Source organism: Alligator sinensis, unplaced genomic scaffold, assembly GCF_000455745.1.
Source record: "Alligator sinensis unplaced genomic scaffold, ASM45574v1 scaffold389_1, whole genome shotgun sequence".
NCBI lineage: Eukaryota > Metazoa > Chordata > Crocodylia > Alligatoridae > Alligator > Alligator sinensis.
The window spans coordinates 2,369,153-2,393,300 of NW_005841951.1; the positions used below are offsets into that span (position 1 = coordinate 2,369,153).

At 47.1% G+C, this 24,148-nt stretch overlaps 1 protein-coding gene and 1 long non-coding RNA gene across 4 annotated transcripts in view; one reads left to right on the forward strand and one right to left on the reverse strand.

The window, feature by feature from the left end:
• The window catches only part of CCDC148 (coiled-coil domain containing 148), a 166,757-nt gene that overhangs the window by 112,449 nt on the left and 30,160 nt on the right, over nt 1-24,148 (forward strand). For all 3 annotated transcript variants that reach the window (XM_006020353.3, XM_006020354.3, XM_025199922.1), the window contains one exon: nt 2,644-2,784. In XM_006020353.3, the coding sequence (XP_006020415.1) occupies nt 2,644-2,784 (141 nt within the window). The remainder of the gene's footprint in view (nt 1-2,643; nt 2,785-24,148) is intronic.
• LOC102377635 lies at nt 22,260-24,040 on the reverse strand. The gene is made up of 3 exons (XR_323422.1): nt 23,978-24,040; nt 22,576-22,642; nt 22,260-22,432 (listed from the first exon to the last, which is right to left on the reverse strand). It is a non-coding gene; the product is annotated as an uncharacterized LOC102377635 (long non-coding RNA).

Here is a 24,148-nt window from a genome sequence, read left to right on the forward strand (position 1 = left end):
CAGGGGGCGCCCACCTCCTGCCACTCCGGGAGCTGCCGCAGGGGTGACACTGGGCTCTTCCCAGTGCTTGGGGCAGGCCACAGTGGTGGAAGGGGGGCTGCTGCCACCCCAAAAATTTGTTGTAGCCCTCCCCATCTACATTCCCAGCACCACCACTGAGCACGGGCCTCCCAGGGGGCGCAGGCCCCCAGATCTGCATGTAGGATGACAGGAAGCTGCCACTACTGCCTGGGGCCAGTGGCAGCAGCAGCCTTCCCAGCGCTGGGCAAGGGCTGCACCCAGCGCCAATCCCAGGCGACAGTGGCAGCCTCATGTTATCCCATGTGCAGATCCGGGGGCCTGCACCCCTGGAAAGAGTCCAGCACAGCTCCACAGACCTCTTGGGGGTGCAGGTCCCCAGATCTGCACACGGGATGACAGCAGGCTGCCGCTGCCAGCAAGTGATATGAGTTTTGCTTTCAACTGTTTGAGGTGTAGTTTCTCAAAAACCCCTGCACCTATCTCTTTGAAACTGGGCAGCTTTCATGCCCTTGGAAGGAACTGCCATCCCTGCATTTTTCATCTGAATCAGGCAAGAAATGACAAAGTAATTGGCATTTTCATGATTCCCTATTATAACCTATGGGCTAAATGTTGAAACACGTCGAAACAACAAAACAGTTTAGATGAAACGAAACGGAACAGTGCTTCAAAATGAAACAAAACGACAATACAAAACACTGTCCCTTCAAAATGGTGAAACAGAAGGTGAAATGAAGTGGTTCTGTTTTGCACAGCCCTAATAAATACCATCATATGGTGCTTTGATCTATAGACAATTACAAAATGAATTCAAACTGCTCAGTAAATGTGAGGGGCTCTGACTGTCTCCTGTTTCTTTCTTCTGAATTTTTCATTTTCTTCTAAAAATATAGGGATTAGGGTAATAAACATTTTTTTCCCATAGTAGTCTGGTTACTGATGCCAAAAAGATTCCACGGAAGTCAGGATAGTGACCATATTCTTGGTAGAATTTGCTGATTGCAATGTTTGAGTCTTTTCATCCTGGGTCCACCTGCCCTTTGACTTCCCTTGTCTGAATAGGACCACCGTTGACCCTTTCCTTGGCTTCTTTGACACACTTTCTGGGCACAGATTTTATATCTGTTACTCAGGAAATGAGACCCCACAGCCCAGGTGTGAATCTTCCACAATCAGTTCTGACCTGCCACCATAGCTTAAGCACAACTTTTCCTAGAGTTTTCAATCTTATAAGTGTTCTGTGTCTCTAGCTTACCTCTTCAAGGACAGATGTAGCCAAGAGACCTGTAAGGGTTCCAAAAATCAATAACTGTTTAACTAACATAAGAAATAAACATATCTAAACAAAATAATAAAATACCTGCCTTTCTTTACCACTCTTGGGTGTTCTTTGGGCTTAAGTCAGAGTCCTGTAGGGAGCCCTTCTTCAAATTATGGAATTATTTTCTCTGTAACCAGTTTTCATCTTTGTCCACTGGTCCCACGGGTAAACAGGGCCCTTTGGGTATTAAATTGGGCGACCATATGGGAGAGTGGGAAATCCAGGACATTTCTCCTGCCTCCTGCCCCCAAAGTCAGCAGTGCTGCTTCAGGCAGAGGTGGGGTGGCATGGTGCACTGGCAGCTGTGCCTGCCTGCCTATCTGCCTGGCACTCCATGCCACTCCTTGCCTTTCCACTTCCCTGCCAGACTGTGGCCTGCACGCCTGTGTTTCTAGGATGCTCATTTTAATTCTCACCAGCTGGCTGGGACCAGCCTCCAAAATCCTGGACATATGGTCACCCTGCTATTAAAGTATACTGTTCTATACAAGCTTCTTTTGTTTCTGGCAGTCTCACAGGGGTGAGTATGGCCATAATACCTACCTTTTTTGTCTTCTAATATACGAATTTTTCCACTGTCCAAGCCCCTGCAGAGAGACTGGAGAAAATTGGTTTCATGTAGGATGCAGCCAAGGTCCTTGTATTTGAGTGGGAGCAATTCTCTCTGGTGTGGGAGATATGTGGTAGAGCTTCACTCAGCCAATAACAGCAGCAGCAACAACAACAGAGTATACAGTTGCTTAAAAGAAAAAGCTGCATGCTGACTACCCCTGAGAGAATGGACATACAAACAAGTGAACGTAAAGCAAATGGGGCTGGAACTTCCCAGTGCTTTCGCTGCTCTTTGCTAAGTGCCCCAGCGCACATACTTCCCTGATAGTAAACAAGAATGAATCTGAGGAAACCTACTCCTCTCCTGTCTGTTACCTTTCTTTTACTGAGGGCAAGGGTTTACTTACATAGGCAGTCATATGGAGCAACTAATTTGCTGTAGAGGTAGAGAAGCTCCACCTTCTTTTACCTCAGTCTTCTATGCCACTTAAATGCTTTTGACAATTTACCCAAAGTTATTATATTTGCATATGTGTTTGTGCTCCTTAAATACTATGCCACTGAATTAAGACCGACTTACAATAGGGAAACAATGTTCATTAGGTAATTGCGTATTGTTGAACCATAAAACTTAATGTATAAAATGCGTTTCTGCACTGTTCAAAGTCTTGTTTCCAGGGTCAAGATGTTACATTTCTTTTATCATGGGTCAATCTACATGTGAAGATTTTCTCAATCTTTTCTTTTAGGTTCTGCAGTGGAGAGTACAACAAGAGGAGGCTGCCAGATTGGAAGTTGCTATAGCTGCCAGAAGAAAAGAAAAGGAAGATGAAAAAGAAAGGCTACAGAAACAAAAGGAAATGATTTGGAGAGCAGAGGAGAAAGAAAAAGTATGTGAAATTTGGTATTTCAATGAGTTACTATGTCTAATTGCCTCTAAAATCTCTAACTCATCTCAATTCTTCACACTTTTTGTAAACAGTCTTTGGTATTTGTGCAGAGATATAGTGCTTAATGGAGCTTTGCCAATGCCCATTTTGGCATTAAAACTGCGTGCACTTCCACAGTGATTGTGTTAATTTCTCATTTTTCTAAAAAAAGGCACAGATACAGGCATATAGCCTGTGACTGTCACAGTCTTGTAGAGGAAATCAATGCAGAGAAACTACTGAATTTCTAGCTCTTTTACAGATTTGTGTTATTGAGCAATATGGCAAAGACCTACTGAAGCTTCCAGTGCTGCAGTAAGGTATGCTGCAATGCAGCAAATGAGTCTCACAAAATATTGTCTGCAATATAGCACACTGCACTTAGAACAGCACAGGAAACTTTCCAATTGACTTCTCTTAACAGAGGGCCTGATGCACATATTAATATTAACTCTTTCAAGACAGCAGAGAGATATACTGTCTTATTCTAAGTTTTCATTTGGTGCACAGGAAATTACTTTGTTTAAAATCTGAACAATACCTAGTAGAAAATCTTCAATCACTTTAGTTTTTTTTTTTAAAGCTATGTATCAAACTGTTCATGAAGGACAGGCAGGGAAGACGAGGAGGAGGAGTTCCACTTTATATAAAAGAGCCACATGATTGCTCAGAGTTTCAGTACGAAACTGGAGATAGGCCTGTTGAAAGTCTCTGGTTAAGGTTAGAGGGGAAAGCAACAAGGGTGATGTTGTGGTGGGTGTCTGCTATAGACCACCAGACCAGGAGGAAGTGGTGGAGGAGGCTTTCTTCAAACACCTAGCAGAAATTTCCCAATCAAAAGCCCTGGTTCTTATGGGAGACTTCAATCACCCTGACATGCGCTAGGAGGGCAATACAGCAGTGCACAGGAAATCCTGGAAGTTTTTGGAGAGTATTGGGGAAACTTCCTGGTGTGAGTGCTGAAGAGGCCAACTAGGGGCCATGCTCTTATTGACCTTATGCTCACAAACAGGGAAAAATTGGTGGGGAAAGTAGTAGTGGATGACAACTTGGGCAGCAGTGACCATGAGATGACTGAGTTCAGGATCCTTGGGAAGCCATTGTGAGGGAGAGAAGAATCTAGGAGATTTGGCTATACTTGAAAGAAGCCTTACTGAGAGTGTAGGAACAAACCATCCTGATGCATAGGAAGACAAGCAAATATGGCAGAAGACTAACTTGGCTTAGCAGGGAACTCTTCAGTAAACTAAGTAAAAAAAACGGAAGCTTATAAGAAGTGGAATGTTGAACAAATAAATAGGGAGGAGTATAAAAGCATTGCTCGGGCATGCAAGCATTAAGTCAGGAAGGCCAAAGCACAATAGGAGTTGCAGTTAGGAAGGGATGTGAAGAGTAACAAGAAGGGTTTCTACAAGTGTGTTGGTAGCAAGAGGAAGATTAGGGAAAGTGTGGGTCCCTTACTGAATAGGGGAGACAACCTTGTGACAGAGGATGTAGAAAAGGCTGAAGTGCTCAATGCCTTTTTTGCCTCAGTCTTCACAGGCAAGGTCAGCTCCCAGACTACTGCACCTGGCAGCACAGTTTGGGGAGGAGGTGAACAGCCAACAATGACTAAAGAACAGGTTAGGCACTGTTTAGAGAAGTTGGACATATACAAGTCCATGGGCCTGGATGGGATGCACCTAGGGATGCTGAGAGAGTTGACTGATGAGATTACAGAGCCACTGCCATCATCTTTCAAAACTCTGGGTGAGCAGGAGAGGTCCTGGATGACTGGAAAAGGACAAACACAGTGCCCATATTTAAGAAGGGGAAAAACGAAGATCCAGGGAACTACAGTCCCATCAGCCTCACCTCAGTCCACGGAAAAATCACGGAGCACATCCTCAAGGAATCCATTTGTAAACACTTGGAGGAGAAAAAAGTGATTAGGAACAGTCAGCATGGATTCACCAGGGGCAAGTCATGCCTGACCAATCTGATTGCCTTCTATGATGAGGTGACTGGCTCTGTGAATGTGGAGAGACCAATGGATGTGATATACCTTGATTTTAGCAAGGCTTTTGATACAGTCTCCCACAACATTTTCACAGGTAAGCTAAGGAGGTATGGGCTGGATGAATGGACTGTAAGGTGGATAGAAAACTGGCTGGAGCATCAGGGTCAGAGAGTAGTAATTAATGGCTTGAGGTCTAGTTGGCAGCCAGTGTCAAGTGGAGTGCTCCAGGGGTCAGTCCTGGGGCTGGTTTTGTTCAATGTCTTCATTGGAAGATGGCATAGAGGACACTCTCAGCAAGTTTAGAGATGACACCAGGCTGAGGGGAGTAGTAGATACACTGGAGGGTAGGGCTAGGATTCAGAGTGACCGACACAAATTGGAGGATTGGGCCAAAAGTTATCTCATGAAGTTCAACAAGGACAAGTGTAAAATCCTGCACTTAGGACAGAACAATCCTATGCAGTGGTACAGGCTGGGGACTGACTGGCTGGGCAGCAGCTCTGCAGAAAAGGACCTGGGGATTACAGTAGACAATAAGCTGAATATGAGCCAACAGTATACCCTTGTTGCCAAGAAGGCTAATGGCATATTGGGTGGCAATGGTAGGTGTGCTGCTAGCAGTTCAAGGAAAGTGATTCTTCCCCTCTATTCAGCACTGGTGAGGCTACATCTGGAGTACTGTGTTCAGTTTTGGGCACCCCCACTACAGAAAGGATGTGGACAAATTGGAAAGAGTCCAGCGGAGGGCAACAAAAATGGTGAAGGGGCTGGGGGGCATGACTTATGAGGAAAGACCGAGTGAACTTGTCTTATTTAGTCTGGAGAAGTGGAGACAGAGGGGATTTAATAGCAGCCTTCAACTACATGAAATGGGGCTTGAAAGAGGATGGAGGTAGACTACTCTTTGTGGTGGCAGATGAGTAACAAGGAGTAATGGTCTAAAGGTGCAGCAAGAGAAGTTTAGATTAGATATTTAAAAAAAATGTCTCATTAGGAGGGTATTAAAACAGTGGAACAGGTTACCCAGAGAGTTGGTGGAATCGCCATCCTTGGAAATTTTTAAGACCCAGCTAGACAAAGCTTTGGCTGGGATGATCTAGTTGGGAGTGGTCCTGCCTTGAGTAGGGGGTTGGACTAGATGACCTCCTGAGGTCCCTTCCAACCCTAAATTTCTATGATTCTGTATGCTAGCTGTAGTTCTGTTATCTAGATTTTATTTAATATACAGAAATGTGAGCTTTTCAATACTCATTTTGCTTAGTTCTTACTTTTAAGTCTTAATCCTTTGAACGTAATATAAGAACTGCTTTCTGTGGAATTTTTATATTAAAAATTCTTAATTATTATTTCAATAATGATAAACACCAGAAGTAGCAAATCTTGTGGGGTGGTCCTACAAACATATCAACACATGAGTAACTTAAGTTGTCCTATTTGCTTCTTTGAGATTGCTTATTGTTAAAGTTACTAACACGGTGAGTATGTCCTTTTGCGTATATCTGTTAGAAGTAATAAATTAAAAATAAATAAACAAACCAGGCAGAATTATTTTAGAATGCAATGGTTTCATGATATATGTTCTTCACAAGAAGGACTTAAATTATCAGATGATCAACTAGTAGAGGAAGGACGTATAAAGAAAACAGAGTACCTATCATCCATGTGTCCTCTTTGGCATTAAAATTTCTTCCCTTTATTTAGTTGTCATATTCCTTTGTAACATACCTTAATGGGAGACAACACAGGGGAGGGGTGCAGGACAGCCCTTTACTGCTTGTTAGAAGCTGAGAGATTTTCATCTCTTTAAAGCCATCTGCATGAAATTACTGATATCACAGTAACATTCTTAAAAATGATAACAAAAATATAAACCATAAAAGAAACTGTTAGCATAACATGCCTCATCTGAATATTTTGCCATGTCTAATGAGATAGGGTTCCATTACCTTAGTTACAGAGAAAAGAAAAGAAAATCCTACACTTTTAGACATTTCTCTAATCAGTTTGGGTTTAACTCTGACCCAACTTCCCCTGCTGAGTTCAAAGACATTTCCTTTCCCTCACCTGTGTATCAGGTTCCAGGTGCTAGTGCTCATAATCAGGTGGCTATATAAGAATTCCACATAGCAAAATGATTAAGTGGCATATAGCTAGCTTGACAATGGGACAAAATGTTTTTTTCTCCTTCTATCTTGTTTTTGTCTGTTCTCATAACCTATAACTTAGAGTTTTATTCCGAAGGCTTAAGGATTCCAAAGATGGACATGAGGAAATCTTCTTTGGAAGCATAATAAAGTATACACTTTCAGTTTACTAGTTGTAGTCAATACATGTTTTGCCTTTATCTTCAGTGGGGCAGAATCACAGGAACATACTCTGTGCAGGCATATTCTAGACATCTGCTGTACATTTTAAGCATAAACATACAGAAAAATGCACAAGAGAAACTTTTCAAATTCTGTTTATTCTGAGCTCTGGCATTCTTACAGTTCGACTGTAAGTAAAGTAAAGATATTGGGGCCTGATACCGATAGCCGATATTTAAGGAGGCATATTAGCCGATATCGATCCGATATCTGATACAGCTGCCTCCAGGTGGTAAGTCCGGTGTCGTGGAAAGGGATGGGGGAGGGAAGGGGCATGGGGGGGGAAGATCAACACCCCCCACGCTAAGGGAGGGGGCAGGAGCAGGCGCTGCCCAGTGGTGGGAGGGGAACGCAGGATGGAGCTGTAGCATGTGGGGTAGGGACAGCTTCCGCCACTGCTTGCATCCCTGGAGGGTGTGGGGAGAGTGTGCCCCTGGATCTGCATGGCGCAGGGTGGGCGGCAGCTGTGAGGTGGAGCCAGAGCCAGAGCCAGCGTTGCATGGGGCTTTTCTTTCTGGAGGCTGGGCTTGGAGCAGGCTCTGGCGGTTCCCAGAGGAGGCTGCAGCCACCCCAAATTTCACTGCAGCTCTGCTGCCAGCCTTGTGCCACCACCTGGTGCAGCCACAGCTTTTCATCAGGCAGCAGCGTGGGGCTGGGAGCGGAGCTGCGGTGAAATTTGGGGTAGCTGTAGCCTCTTCCCAGTGCCACCGGAGCCCACTCCAAGCCCAGCCTTCAGCAAGAAAAGCCCCGTGCAGCACCGGCTCCGGCTCCGGCTCCACCCGGCAGCTGCAGCCTTCCCCATGCTGTGCAGATCCGGGGACAAATGCCCCTGCCCCCCTGGAATGTAAGCAACAGTGGACCATCCTCCTGCCTCCCTTGGCAGCGCCTGTCCTTGCCCCTCCTTCCCTCACTGCGGGGGGCATTGATCAGCTCCCCCCACATCCCTTTCCTCTGCCCTCCCCCTCCAACTTACCAGCTGGAGGCAGCTCTCCAAACTGCTGGCTCTGCTCCATGCTGCACTGTAGCTGCGTGCAGCACAGGCATTTATCAGCCAAATTATTGGCCTCATCGGGCCGATATTGAGAATTTTCTTCATATTGGTACCAATCCAATATCAGACCGATGTATCAGAGTGCCTCTAATTATGATGCAACCCTGATTGAGATATGGGGGTTAACTACCAAATTGTTTCTGTTGGAGCTCTTAATATATAGTTTTTATTTTCTCCACCTTTATGGGAAGAATCAGGGATGTAGTGAATAGCATGCATCACATCTTTAATAGCAATCCACTTAAAGTTTTTTATCTGTTGATAATTTTGTTATAATTTATTTTGTTATAGTTTTTTCTGACTTCTGGTTTGTTTTTAGATGGGTCACCCATTGGTAGTTGATCATAAAACCACAAGGAAAGGAAGAGAGGCTTGGTTTGGTGGGGGCATTCAAATACCTTTGGCAATATCATTCTTACATATAAGAATCTGGGTCATGCAGGACTCCCTGCACCTTAAGTGATTCAGGCAAAAGGACTGTTCAATGGCATTGAAATTGTGTGTTGCAATCCTCTGCACTCATTGCTTGATCCCAGAGGGGAGCTCCCTTCATTTCTGAGTGAATCTATTTTTGCTGGGAAACATACCATATGGTAGCAAAAAAATTCTGTAATCAGTAGGGTGTATAAGAAACGTTCCCACTTTACACAGACTGTAGCACTGTTGGATATGTTGAGTGTTCCCACATAGCAGAGAATGGGTAAAACATGAAATCAACAGATATTGTATTTGACCTGCTCAACACAGTATTACAGTGCATGATATAGGCATATCTAATATGCCATGTCAGTCGCAGATTTTTTTTAACATATTCAAATATTATATTTAATTATGCCTTGTGGCTCCTAATTAGATTTTATGAGGAATAGTGATTTCTCCTTTGGGCAATACTATATAAAGGAAAGCAATTAATGCGATAGGAGAAATTTTATTTTATAACATAAATTTGTCAGGTAATATTTAATAAAAATATTCTAAAATTAGAGTTGTATAGTTGTCCTTGCCTTCATATTTTGCATGTAAAAATGTCCTAAATAAAGTTATACTTAGTTATTACATTTTAACCTATAATGATAGAAATTGGGAGTACTGAGGTACATGCATTGTTTGAAAAATCCATTCTCTCACAGCAGCTAGGGGCTTGTCTACAGAGATGAAATGGTGGGGGGTGGGAGGGGGAGGAGTGGGGGAGGCTGGCATCCTGAACTACAAATACCTGTAACTAATGAACTCTAGATTCATTAGCTAAATTGAAATAAAAGGCAGTGTACCTTTCATGGCCACTTCATAGATATTTTGTCTCAAGGGGGAGGTGGGGGGGAATCATTTGATTCCTTTCTAAGTAAATACCTTCATTAATGTTGGAGAGTATGAGACTATTTTTCCAAAATCCTCTCTAGACCTTTGGTTCTTTTCCCACCATTAATCCTTGGTTTGATAAGTGTCCCAGCACTTGGCCCTAATCTTTAGGTTGAAGTAGCACACTTAAATCTCTTACAGTTATGTCTTCCGTCTGTCTACTCTTCTTTAACTTAAGCAAACCTAATTCTCTCACTCTTCTCTTGAGGCCATGCTTTCTAGACATTTGATAATTTTTCTTGCTCTTCCTTAGATTTTTTCCTTGAAGAATGATGTATAAAAGTAAATGAGGGCATAATAGCTGAGGAAAGTAGAAGGTTAATTTCACATCTAACACAGGACATTTTTGTTTATACATTCTGGGATGATATCTACTTTAAAATACACACACACACACACACACACACACACACACAAAATGGTAAAACGTTGTTGACTCATGTTTATTTTGTGTTGCTCTTTAACTCACAGATCCTTTTCTTTAGAACAGCTGCCTAATTAATTGCACAGTTATTCAAGTTGTACTAGTTTGCACTTGTCCTTCTTGAATTTTATCGTGTTCACTTCAGTCACATCTTCAATTTATCAAGATCATTTTGAGTTTTAATCTGTCCCAAGTTTTTAAGAATATTTTATGAAGCTCCTTTTGCAAAGATCCAGGATCAGAACTCTTTTGAATCTCTTTCTATGGACTTGCTAAGTGTAACAGGGGTGCCTCTTTGGGGCCCGTCTACTAGTGGCCCCTCCCACCTGTTATGGGCCAACCGCCCGCCTTCTCTCCTGCCATGCCTTGTTGTTAATTGATTAATAGATGTAATTAAGTGGGGGGCTGCCCATTTTCCGCCCTGATGCCAGGGGAGCTCCGTACCTTCCCTACCCCCAAGCCCAAGCCGTGCAGATGGAACTGACGTTGCTCGGTCTAGGCCTTATTATAATTTGGCTCCCTGGTCCTCCCTGGGCTCTCTGCAGCCCTGTCTCGTGCTGCGCCTCCCCTGGCGCTCGGGCTCTCTGCAGCCCTGTCTCACGCTGCGCCTCTCCTGGTGCTTGGGCTCTCCACAGCTTTGTCTCACGCTGTGTCTCCCCTGGCGCTCAGGCTCTCCGCAGCCCTGTCTTGCGCTGTGCCTCCCCTGGCACTTGGGCTCTCCATAGCCCTGCAAAGTTCTGTGCCCTCTCTGGCGCCAGGGTTGGTGCACCCCAAAAGCTTTGCCTTCTCTGGTGCCGGGGTCGGTGCACCCCAAAAGTGCACCTCCTTCCCCTAATAGCCTCACCCAAGCCACCGGTCTTAAACAACAAACAAAACACAAGCCCCTAGTTTATAACGTAAGCCCGAGCCTCCAGGCTATAACATCATTCAAACCATACTGGGGAATACTCCATCCCTCAACTGTGTCAGGAGCTGCTCCTGCAGTCAGGCCTCTCCTCTTTGGTTGCGCTGGGAGAGCTCCTTCCCTCTTGGTTGCTGGCAGAGAACTGCCATCCTGGCCTCAGGCCTGGGGTTTATATGCGAGCCAGGCCCTGTCCCTTCCGGTCAGCTGACCTCTGGCAGATGTGGGCCACTAGCTCACTCTGGTTGCCCTGGTAACCAGCAGCTGGTGCTCCCCACTCACTGCTAGGGCTCTTCCCCTAGCAGTTTCCACTCTTTATAGGAGCCGGGCACCTAAGTGCTCTGTGACACACCTACCCCTTAAGACCCTCATTCACTCGAGTGGGTCTTTACCTTTTTGGGTATCACATCTGTCCTGGGCTTCTCTTGGCCTTTCTTCAGTCACTTGGCAACTCAGGAACAGGAGGCAGAGGTTTTCAGACACCTCCTACTCGCCTTTTCCCCAAGGGTGCACCATGTGGGATTTGCTGGGAGTTCACCTGCCACAGATAGTCCCCCCACATTAGCCAGCCTTGGTAGGGTGCAACTTAGGCCTGTCTTTTCTCCTCTTCTACAGCCTTTAGATGATAGTGAGGATGGCTCTGGGCCTGGTGTATTCTTCCGACTCAAACTGCAGGCGCAGCACCATGGGCATTGGAATTCCTCCTCTCTGCTGCCCCTTTGTCCTTCTCCACTTGCCATTTGTAAGGTCTCGGCCTTCCTCTTCCTGTCACCTGACCAGCTGGCAGGGCTTGAGGCTTAACCCCAGCTTGACTGGCCGGCCATGACTGGAAGGTTCTGAACTTAAAGAGGCCACCCTGCCTCTCAGTAACAGGGTTAGGGTTCCCTGTTACACTAAGCTATATTGACTTTACCTCTTGCTTGCATTGAAATCTAATTTTAAAACTCTCACTGACTTAGGTAGAAAAGAAGCAGTTCTCTGATACATAGTTAATTCAATGAGAAGATTTGCAGATGGAAGCTCCTGTGAACCTCTGTGAAATAGGCCCCCAAAGTATAAGACACATAAACTTTACATAGAGATTTCTAATATGGAATGACAAATCTAACGTGATTTGGGGGATCTTAAATCTACATTTTCTTTTTTTTTTAAATGATTTTACTTAAAATGAATCTGCACATTGAATTTCTTAATGTTTAGGCTTTAGAATCACAGGAAGTTAGGGTTGGAAGGGACCTCAGGAGTCCATCTAGTCCAACCACCTGCTCAAAGCAGGACCATCCCCAACTAGATCATCCCAGCCAAAGCTTTGTCTAGCTGGGTTTTGAAAACCTCCAAGGAAGGAGCTTCTCCTACCTCTCTGGATAACCTGTTTTAGTGTTTTATTACCCTCCTAGTGAGAATTTTTCTAATATCTAACCTAAACTTCCCTAACCTAAACTTCCCTTGCTGCAGCTTCAGACCATTGCTCCTTTTTCTGTCATCTGCCACCACTGAAAACAGTTTAGCTCCATCCTCTTTTGAACTACCCTTCAGGTAGTTGAAGGCTGTTATTAAGTCCCCTCTGTCTCCTCTTCTCTAGTCTAAATAAGCCCAGTTCCCTCAGTCTTTCCTCAGAAGTCACGTCCTCCAGCCCCGTCACCATTTTTGTTGTCCTCTGCTGGACTTTCTCCAATTTGTCCACATCCTTTCTGTAGTGGGGGGCCCAAAAGTGAACACAGTACTCCAGATATGGCCTCACCAATGCTGAACAGAGGCAACTAATCACTTCAAGGTTTGCTACAGTAGGTACCTACTGGCAACATACCTACCAATGCAACCCAGTATGCCATTAGCCTTCTTGGCAACAGGGGCACATGGCTAACTCATATTCAGCTTATTGTCCACTGTAATCCCCAGTCCTTTACTTGAGAGCTGCTGCCCCGCCAGTCAGCCCCCAGTCTGTACCAGTGCATGGGATTGGTCCATCCTAAGTGCAGGGCTTTGCAGTTGTCCTTGCTGAGCCTCATGAGACTCCTTTTGGCTCAATCCTCCAACTTGTCTATGTCATTCTGAATCCTAGCTCTACTCTCCAGCATATCTACTACTCCCCCCAGCTTGGTGTGATCTGCAAACTTGCTGAAGGTGCACTCTATGCCATCTTCCAGGTCATTGATGAAGACATTGAATAAAACCAGCCCCAGGACCAACCTCTGGGGCACTCCACTTGATACCAGCTGCCAACTAGATATCGAGCCATTGATTACAGTTTTCTATCCATTCATCCAGCCCATACTGCTTTAGCTCATCTGCAAGAATGTTATGGGAGACTGTATCAAAAGCCTTGCAAAAAAATTAGGGTACACCACATCCACCCATCTTCCTGCATCCACAGAGTCAATCATGTCATCATAGAAGGCAATCAGGTAGGTAGGCATGACTTGCCCCTGGTGAATCCATGCTGATTGTTCCTAATCACCTTCTTTTCCTCCAAGTGCTAAGAAATGGATTCCTTAAGGATCTACTCCATGATTTTTTTCAGGGACTGAGGTGAGGCTGATGGGTGTGTAGTTCCCTGGATGCTCCTTCTTCCATTTCTTAAAATAAAAAGGGCACTATATTTCCCCTTTTCCAATCGTTCAAGACCTCTCCTGATTGCCATCAGTTTTCAAAGATGATGGCCAGTGAGATTGCAGAGCCAAATGCCAACTCCCTAAGCACCCTTAGGTGCATCCCATCCAGCTCCATGAACTTGTACACTTCCAACTTCTCTAAACAATCTTTAACCTGTTCTTTTGCCATCGCTGGCTGCTCACCTCCTCCCTGTGTAGACTGAGGCAAAAAAGGCATTGAGCACTTCAGCCTTTTCTGCATCCTCTGTCACAAGGTTGCCTCCCCCATTCAGTAAGGGACCCACACTTTCCCTGATCCTCCTCTTGCTATTGACATGCTTGTAGAAACTCTTCTTGTTCCCCTTCACATCCCTTGCTAGCTGCAAATCCAATTGTGTTTGTCCTTCCTGACTTCATCCCTGCATGCCTGAGCAATGATTTTATATTCTTCTTTGTAAAATTAAATTGCCATATTCTATTAATGTTTTTTCTCTTTGAATTATAGGAATGTATTTATAACCCTAATTTTGTCATAAGCGTTTCATCTTGGAATTATAATAAATACAGTAACATCATGAGTTTAAGTAGTCACTGTTTAAAATTGCAGATCCATGACATCACAAAAACCTTTTTTTCAACAAGTAGATCGTTAGCCCTAAAGATAATACTTTTCTGTATTTTGCTAGAAGCAATTTTTATTAGCACTCTTTCATAGTTTGTTCTTCTATTCAAGCCAGCAATTGCAGAGAACATAATAGCCTATTAAGATCAGTGAGGCAAAAGGTCTGTCAGTCAAGGCTATTGAAGTACAAAAGCACCAATCTATTTACTTCCAAATGTCTTTGCCTCCTGACCTGAAAGTATGGAGTGTTTCTTCCTTTCTTTTTCTTCTAGTTCCTTCACATAAAAGAAGGAAGAGGTATGTGTAGAGAGATTAAGAAATATGGAAGAGGATAATGTGCGGGCCGGGAGCGACCCGAGCCCTTTTTCATGCTGCACGCGGGCTGTGGCCAGCAGCCCGGGCACGCTGGGGCGGAGAGGGAAGGCCTTCGAGCTGGAATTAGGCACGGACGCGTAGCGGTAGTTTAAAAGATTGTTTACTTACACCGAGATGGCAGTGGTGTAGGCTGGAAAGCTTGATTAAGTTGCAGTTACAGACAGACAACACAGACGGTCTCGTGGAGGTTGCTAGGCTCCACGGTGCAGAGCTCCGGATGCTCTGGGTGAACGAGCCACCAAAATAGAATTCATAAGTACGTCTTCTAAGAGTTGCATTCGAAGACGGGAAGAGGTGGGCGGTGGATCAGGCCGCCACGCTCCTCTGGATCTCGCACAGGGTTTCTATTACCCTGCCGTGTACCCAGTGTCCCCACGAGATGGATGTGGAGTCTTCTTTGGCTTGGGCGGAAACTGCTCAAACCTCTTATACGGCTAACAGGCCAATCGTTAGCCGCCACGTGTGAATAATTTAGCACTAGCCAATCATGGGGGACAAATCTGCATACCGGTGGCGGGAACTCTTTTGCACCGTGCATTCCTCTTGCAACTCGAGCAATGCACTCTGCAAAAGAAGCTGCAGAAAAGGCGGGAAACTGGTCCCTGCACCGGGGTTTCCTCTGCAACAGGAAACACTCCCGTGCAATGCTCTGCAACTTGACGGGGATAATTCTGGTGCCGAAGCACACACACAATCATGCCTTTTGGGTCATGACAGATAAGAGCAAGAAGAAATGTAACAAAGAGAAATCCCACAGTTTCTACATTTAGCTCACAGCCAAAATGAGTTTAACATGATAGAAATTTCTGGAAAATGAACAGGAAATACCCATCCTCCCCACTAAACCTAACCTGTATCTACTCCTGAATCAATCCATCTCCTACATAGGGCCAAGTTCTATTCATAAGGCTAGATTTAATTTCTCTACAGGATTTCATGTCCCTTTTGTTTGCTTAGTCAGTTTGGCAGCCAGTCTTTCGATTCCTTCACAGAAAGAGGCTCTGTAAGGTTTATGGCTTGTTTTACTATCAAAAAGATATATATTCAAGGTGGAATAACTTATGTGTTGGCTGTCCCAATGTAAAATTCTAGTGGAGACAAGACTCTATAATTATATCATGAGGGGAAACTAGAAAATGTCAACTATAGGTAATGGGATACTGTTGACCTTGCCTAGCAGTCTTGTGGTGAAAGTTACATATAATTCCTCCTTTAGTACGTTACAGAAGGATAACTATTGGATGTTAGTTATCTTGCCCTTTAAAATGGACCTTTTTTGCATTGAAGGCATAGTCTATGAGTTTCAGTGGCTCACAGGAACTGTTCTATTCTATACAGGTTCTTTTACCACTATCTCACTGTAGTACCTGAATACCTAACCAGTAGCACAGCAAGCAGAGTTGGCACTCAGGGCAAACTGTGTGTGGGATCAGGAAGTGGCACGAGACAGCAGTACTACTCATGCCAGAAACTTCTAAACAGTTCCTGGCTGAGCTGCTGCTGCTGCTGTGTGCCCCAGCATGGACATGCTGCCAGGACACAGACTCTGTAGGGATGGGGACCCATTCTGATGCCCCTCCTAATTTAGCACCTGGCACAGATGCCCCTCTCACCCATCCCTAGTAATGTTACTGACTTGTTGTAGGTCTCTCTTATTTCAGAGACCCAGTGCTTTTCTGGCCAAGACATCAAGATGTTGAACAACCTCTGTCCCCATCCTGCTACCTGTACCTTAGCTTTTTTTGTTGCCCTTTGGGTCCTAGAAATTAGCTGATTATTAGGATTGCTTCCATTACAAGAAATTGATTACAGGATTCAGATGTTTCTTTGCTACAAGATTGTTAATTTACAGCAAGTATACACAAAATATGTGCCCAAAGCTAAGGACCAACATTATGTGTACATTGGTTTAAATGATCAGAAACTAGTTTAAACCTGTCACAGAACAGACATTTACTGCACATAAACCAGTTTGAAAATGGCTGATACCAGTTTGAGATAAGCTTGGTTGAATGTAGTCATGAACAGCGCGAGCCCCTGGTGGTTGGGGTGGGGGGGGCATGGCTGTGCCACTGGTGGCAGGAGTGCAGCGGCAGGAGCCTATTGGCGGTGAGTGGGGAGCTCCCGCAGATGCAGCTGGCACTGTCGGCAGTGGTGGGGGGGGCGGGTGGCAAGCACTGAACACAGGTTGGCAACCACTCGCAGGTGCTGCTGCTGGCGGTGGCCAGTGGCAATCATGGACTGCCTGCAGATGCTGCTGGTGGTGTTGGTGGTGGGGTGGTGTACAGCGACCACCCACAGGTGCTGCTGATAGTGTCAGCGGCACCTTTTTGCAGGGGGTGCACTGTCATGGGTAGGGGGTGCACGTGCACCCGTGTGCACCCCCTATGCATCGCCCCTGAATGTAGTATCACACACAACTGATTGAGCTCAAACCAATTTATGCAATTCTGTCACAAACCTTTTCTTGGTTTAAGTTAAATCAGAGTCCCCCGGCATCCCAGCATGCTGTCTGGGCTGGACTCTCTGCTGTAGCTGAGCAGGGCTGGCCCTGCCCCTCTGCCCCCCAGCTTGAGCAGGGACAGGCAGGGGCATGGGTCTGGCCAGACACTGGCCCAGAGGGGAGCAGGGAAGAAGTTTATTCCTCCCCTCCCTCCCCTGTCCCACCAGCACAGACCTGCATTTCTCTGTGCTGGCTGCTCCAGCAACAGGGGCATGGTCAGGCTGGGCAGTAGCCTTGGCCGAACTGTCCAGAGAGGGGTTTAATTCCCCCCTCCCTGTCCCACTGGCAGGGACCCAAGCTGGGTCTGCAGGTGCTTCTTCGCTGCTGCAACAGCAGGGCCAGGTGCAGCCAAACACTGGCCAGCATGGCCACCGAGGCAGAGGGGACGGGGAGGGGATTATTCCCCCCTCTACCCCTACTGCCCCTGGGGGCGACAGCTGGGTCTGCCTGCACTGACCCCTGCCGCTCACTCCCTATTTGGGGCAAGTGGTGGAATAAACTCCCTACTGCCCCCTCTGCCAGATGCCAGAGGGAGGGGAAATAACCGCCCTTCCTGCCCCCTACCTAAGGGACCCTGCTTCCTGGTCTCTGGCTGTGCCCTAGCCCCACCACTGCAGCGGCAAGGGGGCAGGGCCCTTGATGGGAGCAGCAGTCCCTGTTATGGTGTCAGGGAGCATGAGCCTTTTCCCGATGGGGGACTGTGTTGCAGGGTGGGCAGAGCTGTGGCGGACTGTGTGTGACAGCACCGGGGCTCCCCCCTGCTGGAAAGAGGCTTGCACTTCCCGACACCATGACAGAGGCTGCTCCCCTCATCCTGGTCATTCCCACCTTGCCTCTCCAGCAGCCAGGCAGGGGTGAGACCAAAGGCAAGCCGGAAGAGCCCCTTAGGGAGGGGGGCAGGAGTTACGCTGCTGTGGGACCACAGTGGGGCCTCTTCACCCAAACCATTGCTGCCACCACTCGCTCTATGCCTGGGACAAATGGTGGAATAAGCCCCCTCTGCTGGACACTGGAGGGAGGGGACACTGGAGGGGGCTCATTCCACCACTTACTCCACCCTGGGCACAGAGCAAATGGCGGTAGTGGTGATCAGGGAGGGCAGACCCTGCTGCGGTACCCTGGGGGCAGAGGGGGGGAATAACCCTGCTCCCTGCCCCCCACCCAATGGGCCCTGCTGGCCAGCCTCTGGCCCTGCCCCCACCTGGCTGCTGGAGCAGTGAGTGGGGAGCGATCGTGATGGGGGCAGCAGGCCCTGTCATGGTGTCAGGGAGCATGAACTGGCTCCTCACCTGAGCAACTGCAGGCATGTGCTGGCATTTCCTCCATCCAGAGGGAATGCCTATGCAGTTGCAAATCAGTTCAACATAAGTGGTTAAACTAACCTGCAAAGATTGAATCAATTCAGGCCCCAGCTTTTTGAATATCCGTCTCTAGCCCAAGGGTACAAGCAATAACATGTAGTTTCTTTGCTCAGAAATTCAACTCTGCCTTTCCAACAAGTACTGTGCCTAAAAATAATTCTGTCTTTTGGCTTCCTCCCAGAGTCATGCTTCTTGCTTTCTGATGATCATAGACATAGACACACCAGGCTGCTGCAACCAGTCAATATCCTGCATTTACAATCAGTTCCACATGCTTAAATCTGCTTAGTCATATAGCTTAGCGCCTTAGTTTGTGACTTCTTATTGTTTCCAGTTAAACACTATGTAAAGAGATCAGAGGCATGATGAAAAATGTCTTACATTTGAAATCTTGTCTAACTTTAACCCAACTACATAGGTGGTCTAATAAAAGATATCACCCTAAGAAATTCTTGCCTTTCCCACTACATAAGGAAACATTTAATTGTTCCTTTCACTTAGCTTGAATGAAGGATGCTCAGTAAACTCATTAGCTGTGCTGTGGTTGTTTGCAGATCAAAGAATTGCTTGAAGACAGTCATTATCACCTGCCAGACAATTCCACCATCAGGAAAGAGTTGCTGTGTTACTGTTGCACAATAGTATATGGTTTGTAAGGGAAGTGCATGTGCACAAATATACTCTGTAGTGTAGCTAGAAGTGGGCAAAAAGAAGCACCTACCCTGGATACCAGGTTAGGAGGGTGCCATAATTGCCTCCCACCCCAGCGGAATACATACCCAGTGGACAGCATAGCTGTACTGGCAGCTGCAAAACAGTCCCCAGCTGCGGCTTTAAGAGCAACAGTTTGGATGGGCAGAGCACATGGAGGCAGCAGCTCAGACAAGGAACTGGTCAGGAGGTCCTGGCATGGTTCAGTCTGCTGCAAGCCCCACCCACCCTCCCCTAACTCTCAGAACCATGCATCTTCCTCCTTAATTCTGAGCACCTGAACCCCTCCCCCTGCTATCATAATTTACAACCTGCACCCATCCCCCTGCTCTCATAATTTACATGCCCCTCTGCTCCCACTGTCAGAACCAAGCACCAACACCTCCCTCCCCCTTGCAAGGTTTGCCCTGGGCACCAACTCTACTTTTTATGTTACTGCATACACTCATTTTTTTTAGGGTTTGCTGCTATGTTGTCTAGGAAAGGAACTTAGAATCAACTGCCCCTTCCAACATGATTGAGTGCCAAGTAAATGTAATAGTTTCTTCTGAGAGGATGACGGCCAAGACTTTTAGTAATTGCAGCTGAAAGTAAAGTTTCAAAGGGGCCTACATGACTAGTAGCCTAGAGAGTCTGCCTTGGATTCAGTGTTGTGATTGCAGAGTAGTGTAGAAATGCCCAAGATAACCTTACGCTAACTAGCATTAGCATGAGTACTGCTAGCATTGTAGCCATGGCAGCAAAACATACCTGAAAAAGCAGGGTGAACACTTTAGGCATTTAGCTTGTGTGGAGCTGTTTTTTATGAGACCACTACTAGTAGCTGAAGCAGCATAGGTAAAACTCTTTTGACAGCATTGTAGTGTAGTGATTACACTATAGATATAACTTAACTTCTATTGACCCTTAATAGGTCTTAGGTGTAATGTAGGTACCTTATAGGAGGTCTAGCCTCTGAGGTTGGCTGTGGCACTCCCTGGTGACCACATAAAACCTGCCCCACTCCAGATCGTCAGAATACTCCTCCACTATTTCTCCTGCCATGCCTTGATCTATATGAATTGGGAGGCTGCCACCAACTTGCCTTTAATTGGCCTAACCAAATTTATGGTCCTACTGGTTGCTGTCTGGAACCTTAATCTGCTATCCAATTATTCTGTGCCCTTCTGGCCCTTACCCTGCCCTTCATGCACCGCCCCTGGCTCTTTCTGTGCCTTAGGGTACTAAATTGCCTTAAGAGCATTAATTGTGGCCTCCAGCTGCTCCCATAGCCACATCCATGCTTCACAGATGTCAGTCACCATCAGTTAGTAAATCTAGTCCCTTATCCCTTTTGTTCAGGTTTTGGCCTTTACAGCTTTGGCCTCCTTCCTCTGGCTGTCACCTTTGGCCCTCTAAGCCTCAGCCTCTTCCATGGGTTCTGGCCCTGTCATGGCTTCAGCCTCTCTAGGGTTTCAACTCCTCTGTCTTGGCTTCAACTATTTCAGCTTCAGCCCATCTTTATTAAGGCTTCAGCTCTCTCAGCCTTAGCCCAGTTGCAACCCTGCTTCTTGCAGGGCACAGAGCACCATAAGCACCCTGATACATGGTCTCCTGTCCACACCTACAGCCACAATCCAGTCCTGTAGTCTAAAAGCCTACAATAATCAAAACCCTAAACATCATCAGTTGAGCCAGATGCTTCTCTCCAGACTTTCCCCAGCTCCTACCTTGTTTAGCTGGCTTCTCCCAGCCCTGGCCCTCCTCACAGTTCCAACTATCTCTTAGCTCTGTGCTAGATTTTTTTTTTCCACATGGAGAGCCTGGGTCAGGACTTGAGCTTTTATCTGCAAAGGCTCTACCTCTTCCAGTCTGGTGATCCCCTGACCAGTTGCAGGTGTGTGCCCTCAGCTTAATAAGCAGCCTGCCCTGGTTTGTTGCACTTTGTGGGTGCTGACAGACATGTAGTTCCCTGCTGTAACTCATTGTCCTGTACAGAAAGTGCAATGAGTTACAGTGATTTCCTCCCCTCCCACCCATCCCAACAGATGTTCTCTGTTGGGTCTGGGGGGTTGGGGGAATCAAGCTCCAGTTTTGAGCTGGCTGCATGTCTGTAGCCTCTGTCCCCTAGCCCTACCCCCCTATCCCAGCTCTGGTGCTGTCTTCAGGATGGGAGCGGGGGGAAGAGAGGGGAGGGAGTTCGGTCTGGGGTTTGCCCAGCCTGTGTTGGAGGGGGCGGGGGTAGATTGGAGCTCTCCTGAGGTGGGAGGGCTCCAATCCACTGCCCCTCCCCAAGTGCAAGCCGGGCAAACCCCAGACCAAACTCCCTCCTCTCCCTTCCCACCTCCCATCTTGAAGACAACACCAGGGCTGGGGGCTGCATCAGCCCAACCCTGGTCCCAGGATGCACTGACAGAAGTTAATTGAAAGCATTCCGCTTTGGAGCACCTGAACCCTTATGTAATGAAGGTTCATTTGTCATGCAATCATGCACTTTTAAAACACTCTGCAGGTAGGTACTTCTGTCAGGGCACAGCTGTAGAGCACTTTCAGGGGTTCAACTGCATGACAAAATGTCACTTCTGTCAGTGCCCTGCCTGCCTACTTGCCTGGGACTCTGTGCTATTGTCTTGCAGCTAGCTCCCAAGCATCTATTTTGCCCTCCTATAGCCTATCTTTTGGCTTTCTCTGACTACTTATTCTCCTTCAGCCATCCCTATCTCAGCTGCCTACCTCAAATTGAAGACTTCTAATGCAGCCTTTTTATTGCATAAGTAGCAGGAATTAGGGGACCATGCTACAACTTTTATGTTATTCAGTGTCTGTAGGTCAACCCTTTCCAGGCTCATCTCAAATACCTGTAGTCCTGTCAAAGGTAAAGCAATTTGCTCTCTTCCCTCTGATGAAGAGCTTTATCCATCTCTTTCACAGACCTAAGAACTGGTCAGTAACTTGTAAGTGCCTTGGTTTAGCATGAGTTCCCATTCAAATTTTTGGGAGATATATCTCAGAAGGTATTTTACCTTAAGATAGTGTTTTTAATTAAGGTCATCCCATGCTGCAGACTGTTAAGCTTAAGTTTGTTTCTGATTCCTTCTTCTTATCTTCAAAGAACTGCCCTGAGTTAAAAAGACTTGAATTCTCTTGAGTTCATTCAAGAGAAGAATTTGGAATTTTGTTTTATTGACCTGCTGTTTTATTTATATGGTATCTTGATCCTTCTTCATTGTAACAAAGAGACTTCATTCCTTAGATGTCACAGAGTTGCTAAATTTTGACTTTCCTCTCATTCAAAGTTCTATAAAAGCTATTCAGTTTAGTTGTCTAGAGGGATAATACACCTGGGGACTGTAGGCCATAAGGACTCCTGTGAATTAAAGACATTTTCCTATTAGCGTTTGATTGGGACAAAAGTATCTGTTGATAGTTATTAACTGCCATTCAGTAAGCAGCATGACAATTTTCAGGGTCACTGAATTTGTAAAACTTTTACCTATTCATAACTCACACCTTCATTTGGCATTTCCCGTCACACCAAAAGCAATGTCAGTGAGGGCAGCTCTGGCACTCCCAGCATCTGAAATAAACCCACACAGCTCATTTGGTTACTCCTGTGTCACGGTGGCATCCTATAGGAGGGCCGTGATCTCCTTAGGCCCTCTCTCCATGCCAATTCGGCCCAAGGGCACCCTCAATTCTCGCCTGCCACGTCTTGCTGGTAAATATAATAGGGAGGCTGCCTTGCATCTCCTTGGGCACGTTAGCTGGGACCTCGGTCCCCGTGTGTTCCTGGACCGCCTGGGGGTCTCCCGGTATGATGGGTGCTCCCCAGACACCCTAGCCTTATGGGCTATGCGTGGCTCCTACCAACCCCTAATACCACGCCCCAAGGCTCGCTGATGGGAAAGACGCTGGTATGTCTCTTTATGAGACATACCACTTTATGTCTCTTTATGAGCTGCCCACTTGGGGCCTCCTTGTAACGTTGCCCCTCTCTGGGGCCTTCGCAATAGCGCCCCCGCCTGGGGCCGGTTATGTCCGCGCTGGGCTTCTCGGTAATGCCCCCTTCCTGGGGCTCTCCCTGTGCCCACACTTGGGCCTCTAAAATACCGCCCTGTCTGGGGCTCTCTGTGCCCACTCTGGGGACTTCCCGGCAACGCCCCCTGACTCTCAGGCCCACCGCACTGCTCTCCCCTTCTCTCAGGGCACACCGCGCTGCTACCCCCTCTCACCGGGGCAACCGCAGCACTCTACCCTGCTCCGGGGCTTGCTGCAGCACTAGCCGTTCTTCAGAGGCTCACCGTGCCCCTACTGGGCTTCCTAATAATATTGCCCCCTCTTGGGGCTGGCTGTGCCCGTCCTGGGCTTCCTAATAACACCGCCCCTTCTCTGGGGCTCGTCGTGCCCCTACTGGGCTTCCTAATAATATGGCCCCCTCCCTGCGGCTCGTCGTGCCCGCACTGGGCTTCCTAGTAATATTGCCCCCTCTCTGGGGCTCGTCGTGCCCGCACTGGGGCGTCTCAAAGCTGCCCCTCTCTGGGGCTGGGGTCTACGTACCCCGCACACAACCTGGGGTCTATGTTCCCCACCCGCAACCCACTGGTTGCACTCCTCGCCGCCAGTTGCGCCTTCACTGGCGCGCAAGCTGTGCCTTCACTGGCACTGCGCCTTCACTGGCACCGGGGTCCCTATACCACTGGGGTTCCCCCGTAAAGTACTGTGCCCTCACTCAGGCGCTGGGGCCCCCATACCTCTGGGGTCCCTATGAGGCCTCCTCCAACCCCTACAGCCTCACCCAAACCACCGGTGTAATACACAACAACACAAACATAAACTAGAGCCTCCTGGCTATAACTCAGCTCAAAGCCACCTGGCTATAACTTAACATTGCTCAACTCTGATCGAGCGGTACCTGCTGTGAGGCTTCTCTCCTCATCCTAACTCCAGGAGCTCCTGCCCCTCTGGCTGCTGGCAGGGAACTGCCAGCCTGGCCTCAGCCCTGGGCTTTACAAGGGCCAGGCCCTGCCTCCTACAGGCAGCTGGCTCTCCTTAGCTGCCCCGGCAACCCGCAGCTGTGCTTGTT